Below are 7,526 nucleotides of genomic sequence, written 5' to 3'. Positions count from 1 at the left end.
TTGGAAATTCTCTCGATTATTACATCTTATTATTAGCAGCCCTGTCTAGATCTAGATCTAAATTAAAACATTGAAAATACAGCTTAAAAAAATTCGGATATCAGTTATATCGTAACAGAAGTGAAAAGAATAGTATGAAGTTTAAAATTTAAACATCACTCTTATCACATCAATGCTAAAAACACTAGTGTGAATTTAAAATTCATACATCACTTTTCTCATACCAAAGCTTAAAAGACTAGTGTAAATTTCAAATTCATATGACACTTTTATGATGCCAAAGCTGAAAAGACTAGTGTTAATTTTAAATTCATACATCACAATTATCATACTAACGGTGAAAAGATTAGTATGAATTTCAATACTTTAAGGTGTTCAATGTTTATAGTGTTAAGAAAAGTTGATGATTCAAAGCCTGCAAACGAAACATAACATCAACATGCTTTTGTTAGGACTGCAATTCGGTAATATTTGTAATTCTAAAATTACCGGCTTGTTTTTACACTTGTTTTTTAATCTGAGGTTAATAATTTTCTGAAAGTTAAGCCTAAACATTAAGTTTCACTGATTTTAAACAACAGTTTCCATTTAAATTTAAAAGTTAATAATATTTTATGATCATTAGCTTAAATGCAACTCCTTTTATGATTGTTTAAAAATTATTATTATAGAAGCAGGCAGAGAAAATTGACTTACTTCACTTAGCCAAGCTAGAGGAATAAGAACATCATTGATACTCTGAAGACTCCTGTGAAATGAAAGAAACATTAGTAAGCACAGTCTTCCTTATGTTGCGTATCTGCTCGTTTGTTAATTTCCGGTATAAATTCTTTCTGACAAACTTCAGCGACAAAAGTTCTCTCTTAATTAAAACTAGTTTATTCTTTCTCGATACAACTTTTAGTAATACACAGAATTTCCACAGTCAATACGTTTGCAATCTCGATAACAAAACACACACTTTATATCACCGTCATTACCGTTCGCTTGACTCAATTATCTATCTCTATATCTATCTCTTCGATCTATCTATCTATCTATGCAATTGCGCTGGTTTTTCTCGACAGGCTTATATACTAAAAAAGAGGGCGCCTCGAAGAAACTCGGGCCTCCCCGATAATTCATGATTTTTCCAGGAACTCCAGCGCGCATGCTCCCAGCGTCACGCGACTTCTGCTATCGTAACACTTATATAAAAAGTGAGAAAACATATAACAAATTAAAACCTAGGATCATCATTAGTATTGAAAAGTAAGCATTTATATCTTGTTTAACCAAAATAGTCAGTTATGAAAGCTTAAGTTGTGTTAATAAGGTTTTACTGGGCATTTTCTCTCAACATTTGTAAACACGCTTTTATAAGATATGTAAAGTACTAAAATAATATGGAAGAGAACTTACTCTAGCTCAGGAGTTCTTTTCACATCTATATTTAGTTGAATTCTTTTACGAGCGTTTAGAACTAAACCAGTCATCTAAAAACAATACATTAAATCAGCAAGTTAACGATCACAAAGGTATGAGATGAATATATGTGGATCAACACAAAATTTACAATTCATGCCTTATGGATTTGTCCGTATTTTAAAGAACAAACATTTACTGAAAACTGCTCATTATTGGTCATTCTGCTGTAAGCTATATTTTTAATGTAGTAATTTGTTAACTAGTGGACTTAGAAAGCCTAAAAGTTTGAAGGGTGTAACTTAATTTTTTTTTCTAGCATACTCAAAAACAGATTAAAAATAAAACATTTCCTGAAACGTGGTTAGGTTAGATAGAGAGTGTATAGTTATTTTCAAGGTATTGAGCTGAGTCATTCAGTGTGTTAGTTCTTGTGGTTATTTTGTGGAAATAAACTGAATTGTTTTACCTTAGTTAAAGTCACTTGTAACCAGGCCTACAGGAAATTTACGGCGGTGTACAAGTTTATAGAAGTGTTAAAGGAAATAAAGTAATTTATTAATTTTACATGAAGTGGACATTGGATTATTTATACCATATAATTTAAAAGAACTCCGCCAACAAAAGAACTACATTATAGACCTGGTACCAGAAGAGTGGTATTATTTTGGTGGAAAAATAGAACTTTGAAATACTCTAATTTGCACATCAACTGGTAAGATGGTCAAGTGCTGAAAACAAAGTAATATTTCAAATGATGAAATTAATAAGATCTGAAAGAAGGAGACAGAAAATTAGAGCAACGAGACAGACAATTTAAAGACGACCTATTAATGTGAAATAGAAAATTAAAAGAAAGGCAAGAATAAATTTACAGAAAACCAAAAGAAGATCAAGAGGTGAGAGACAGAAATTTAAGAGAAAATTGAAAAGAAAGAGACGAACTATCTAAGGAATAATTAAAATAAAAAACGAATCTGACTGAAGACAAGATCGATGCAACTATCTGAAATGTATAGAGAGAGATTACAACAGTAAGATTGAAGAAGTATAGAAAGGCTGCAATAACAAAATTAAAGAAGTACAGAAGCTTTAATGACAAAATTATTGGAATCAAAAGTGACGTAAAAAAAGACGTCAATGATGCAGGAAGGAATATCAGTGACAGAATACAGCATCTGAAAAACGAATTATTAAATGCATAGACTAAGTCACACCTCTTTCTGTATCAGATCAGGAGTTTCAACATAAAATACTGTATAGGAGAATATATTTTGGCTACATCTATTACTACTACTGCCGTGCTACCTATTACTTAAGGACCTTCCAGGACTACTCCAGCCATGACATTACCAAATCCAGTTCTAGTATCTAGCTGGCCAGTTCAACCTTGGTCAATCGATAAGTGAATGGACTATGATAGGAAGGCACTATGAAAGGCTCATGAAAGACTCAGTTTGAAAGCATTTCTAGTATGAACAGATGGATTAATGAAGAACAATTTATCTATCTGAAAGGACCAGATTTTGGTAACATTAAATAAATTGAGAACTGTAATAACTGTCAAGCATTAGCAGATGCCTTGTCTAACAGTTTTGGAATGTCACACCAGCATGGAGAATACAGAGCAAAGTTTAAGAACAGGGTAGAGAGGAAAGAAGAGATATCTGAATATGAAGAAGATTTGTCTACCTACCTTATCCAGCTGCTGTTCGTGAGATGTTGGATTCTTTGGCATATGACCATTTAAAGATTCCATAAGCAACGAGGATGTGAGGATAAGACTAAATCCAAATAGTTGTATGTCCTTGAGGGAAGCACTGCAGTTGGAGATGGAACTACAATTCATTAAGTTCAAAGATGAACTAAAAATGCATCATCTAGAAGTTATGGGCATCAGATCCTGTGATATTGAAATATCTACTCCCTCTAACAGTAGTATAGAAGAATTGAAATAATTAATCAGATGGCTAATTAAACAGAGGAAATAAACGACAAGATAATAGATGTTTTAAGTGTAATTTCAAGCGATATATTGCCAGGAACTACAGGCAAAGGCGTATTTGGAATAAGAGTTCTTAAAGAATGCCAGAAAGAACCATATGTTATAATAGTGAGAAACCTGGCCATTACAGCCGAGACTGTAAGTATCCAAAAGCTGTTCGCAAACTAAGGAGACAGAATCAAACCAGATCAAAAGAATAAGAAAGAGCCTGACATTACTGAAACGGCAATTAGTTGAATCTATGAGGCCGAATTAGGCTTGAAATACTCCATTTACCATGAATGAGAGAAGAAGCTCATTATTTGAGGAAAATCGTCCACGGCTTATTGATGGTATACCTTGCAGTATGCTGATTGGCACTGATTCTCAAGCTACAGTTGTTTGTCCTGATTTGTTAATGAAAGATAGGCAATTGCCTTCAAAGATAAAAAAAAGAAGAGGGATTGATGCGAAAAGCAGATGGACATAAAGTTTCGGCAAAAAAGAAATTGGAAGTTACCCTTACTGTAGGTCATTACTCAGTGCCTCATGATTTGTGAGTAATTGATATTGAGGAAAAGTGTGTTTTGGGAACTGAATTCATGCAGAGACGTAGATGTGAGGTTATGCCAACTTCACAATTTATGTTCCGAAAATCTCTGTGCACTACATTGAAATTACTACACTGGAAAGTGACTATATAGTGGGAACCGGGACAGTATCATGAAGAAGTGAAATACTTATATCAGGAGTTAATAGCAATAATTCCTCATCCAGTGACTGGTATGTACTGGATCTAAACATTCTAGAATGTCATGAGGATTGTGGTTTTAAGAGCTCTTCTGTATATGAAGAACAAAGATGTCACTCACAACTTTACTAGGAAAACTTAAATTGGCTTGTGATAAAACGAATGGTCACTATGTTGTAAGTGATAATACAAATGGATTCAATCACGATATGGCTGAACAGTTCTCGTTGCAATATAGGACAGGTAGGTGATTGGAGGGGAGGCAGTCCAAGCCAAAGGCCATACAGTGTGATAATCTTTGGAAGTACATCAGTGACAGAACAACCAAATGAGTTACTACAAAGAAAACTTGTATATGGAACCTCAACCTATGGATGGTCCTGGAGCTCCTAAAGAGACTGCTTCGAGAATCATCAAGAATGGAGCTGCCAGTAGATTCATCCGATCATTTATCCAGAAAGAACTACCAAAGCAATAGTGACAAGAAACCATCTCATTTGTATACCTTTTGCTTTGGAAGAGAAGACCACCAAAAAGATTTGATGAATGGGCAGTTTGGTGTAGTGTTTAATCAACTTTTTGTGAGGACTGTTCAAGGGACTTCCCAATCCAGTAAGGGGCAGTTTTATATGCTATATTTGTAGTGTTGTAGTTTGTTTAGTTAAGATATTAGCTATAGGATACATGATTTTAAGATCAAGCAAGTCCTAGAAATATGTAGAACAAGTGTTGATTATAAACACGATGTTTTAGTGTTGTAATTTGTTAGCTAGCGGGCGTAGAACGCAAGAAAGACCAAATAATATCAAGTCAAATTTTTTGTTGTATAATCACTTATATACAAGAATAGAGGGCGTCTAGCAAATACGGGATTATTCGTGATGTTCCTGATCTTTCTAGAACGCATTACGTGTTACCAGGGTCACGTGACTTCCGCTGTCGTAACAATATCTAAGAGGATCTGATGTTGTGTTTTTCTCAAATTTATAAAATTCTTCATAAGTAATGATTTAACATTCAAAAGGATCTGTGGTTGTGTTTTTTTGAAGTTTATAAAACTCTTCATATGTACTGATTTAACATTTAAAAGGATCTGATGTTGTGTTTTTCTAAGTTTCTAAAACTTCTCATAAGTATTTGTTTAACATCCAGGAAGATCACATAATATGTTTTTCCCAAGTTTCTAAAACTTCTCATAAGTATTTGTTTAACATCCAGGAAGATCACATGTTGTGTTTTTCTCAAGTTTCTAAAATTCCTCATCAGTATTTGTTTATTTTGTTTTTCTGGTTTTAAACAACCTTTCTCAGTTATGGGTTTAACATACACGTAGATTTGATGTATTATTGGATTTCTGGTTTTAAAAACCATTTCGGATTGCTGGTTCAACATCTACAAACGTTTTATGTAGTGTTTTTTTCTTCTGGTTTTAAACACTTCTTCCTGTTTAATGGTCTAGTAACCAAAAAAGTTTCATGTAGTATTTAATTTCTGGTTTTAATCTTTCTGCTTGCTGGCTCAACATCCAGGAAGAATTGTTGTAGTGTGGGTTTTCTGGGTTTAAATAACTCTTCCTGATTACTGATCTAGAATCCAGGAAGGTTTAATTTTTCTTCTGGTTTTAAACAATTCTTCCTGCGTTCTGATTTAGCATCCATAAATGTATGACGTTTGCTTTCTTGTTTTAAAACAACTCTTACTGCTTACACAATTGAACATCCAAGAAGGTTTGAAGTTTTTTTTCTGGTTTTAAACAATTATTCATGTTTATTGCTTTGGCATTCAGTTATATTTTATGTTTTTTCTAGTTTTAAATAATACTTTCTGTTTACTGATTTCAAATCCAGGAAGGTTTGATGTAGTGTATTTTTAAGTACCGAAAACTTGCTTTAACTACTACTGTTTTAATAATCAGGAAAGGTAAAAGTTATATTTTCTTAAGAATTTAGAAGTTCTTACTTACTGGTTCAACATCCAGGAAGGTTTGATGTAGTGTTTTATCAGGTTTTAGTCCAATCACATTTTGTAGGTATTGTTTCGAGGCTTGGTAAAAGTGAGGAGCAGAAGCAACTACCGGTGCACCTATAAATGAAAAACATTAAAGATAATTTACATTACACATAGTCAAATACAAGAAAAACAAACTTAGAAGGGAGTAATATATACTGATTTTCTAAAACATATATATGTAGTAAAAGTGTATTTCAAGTTCAAGACAACGAAATGCAGGTTTGAAATAGTATTCTAGTGTAGTCAGGGCTAATATTTACCATACTTAACACTGCCAATAAATAAACTTATAATTGTTTTTCAAGACTAGCCAAATTATAATTTTTAAAGTCTACTTTTCAACCTATCAAATAATGTTATGCTACGACCTAATGTTAGACCGTTTTAATTTAGGTACTGTGCTGAAGGAAGAATGGAGGTCCCCCAGTTTTTTTCTTACAAAACTCTATCTCTTGGTTTTGACGGATGGGGGCAAAGCTTTTTATCACATAAGCTAACTGCAACCTCAAAAACAAACACATTTAATTGGGTATAATATTGTTATGACAGCGGAAGTCACGTGACATGAGTTTCTAGAAGGATCATGACTGTTCCTGGCAACTCTGGTGTTTGCCAGACGCCCTCTATTTTTATATATAAGACCGGCAAATAAAGCGGAGATGAAGGGTGGTGGCATATAAATAGCAGATAGACAGATATAGAGACAGATAATTGAGTCAAGTGAGCCGTAGTGACCATAAGTAAAGTGCGCGAATCGTTGCAAATTATAGTGCATGTTTAAGTTAAAGTGACTGTGGAAATTCTGTGTATTGCAAAGTTGTATTGAAAAACCCTAAACTGGTTTTATTTAAGAAAGGACTTGTATCGCTGAAGTTCTTCGGAAAGAATTTTTACGGGAAATTAACAAACGGCCAGAGACATAACAAATTGGTGTCAGAAGTGGGATGGAAAAGAAAAAAAAATGGAAACGAGAAGTGGCAAATCAACTTAAATCTACGACTTAGCAGATTTGATGGCAGCAATGCATAAACAGCAAAAGAAACAAGAAGAACTAGAAAAGAAACGAGAAAAGAAACAAGAAGAGAGAGACTACAACAGTGGTTAGAGGAGAAAGAAAAGAAACAAGAACAGAGACTACAGCAGTGGTTGGAGGGGAAAGAAAAGGAACAAGAACAGAGACTACAGCAGTGGTTGGAGGAGAAAGAAAATAAACCAGAAAAAAGTCTTCAACAGTTGAGAGAAAGCCAGCATACACAAATGGAAAATATTAGTAAATTTCAGAGTGAATTAAATACATTAAAGGATGATTTACTGTCTTTTACACAAGAAGGATATATTAGCCATGTACCTAATCAGCTTCAAACAACGGGAAGCCCC

General features: G+C 33.6%; 1 protein-coding gene across 1 annotated transcript in view; it reads right to left on the bottom strand.

Moving 5' to 3' along the window:
• Positions 1-642: 642 nt before the first annotated feature.
• LOC106469475 (platelet glycoprotein 4-like) overlaps positions 643-7,526 on the bottom strand; it is a 43,639-nt gene continuing 36,755 nt past the window's right edge. Inside the window, exons 9-11 of the mRNA XM_013929973.2 lie at positions 6,103-6,221; positions 1,402-1,475; positions 643-748 (exon numbers count right to left, since the gene is read on the bottom strand). Coding sequence (XP_013785427.2) covers positions 643-748; positions 1,402-1,475; positions 6,103-6,221 — 299 coding nt within the window. The remainder of the gene's footprint in view (positions 749-1,401; positions 1,476-6,102; positions 6,222-7,526) is intronic.

The sequence above is a fragment of the Limulus polyphemus genome, unplaced genomic scaffold (genome assembly GCF_000517525.1).
Source record: "Limulus polyphemus unplaced genomic scaffold, Limulus_polyphemus-2.1.2 Scaffold3505, whole genome shotgun sequence".
Lineage (NCBI taxonomy): Eukaryota > Metazoa > Arthropoda > Merostomata > Xiphosura > Limulidae > Limulus > Limulus polyphemus.
Note: the sequence above shows the minus strand (reverse complement) of the source record. Positions and strands in the feature narration are given on the sequence as shown.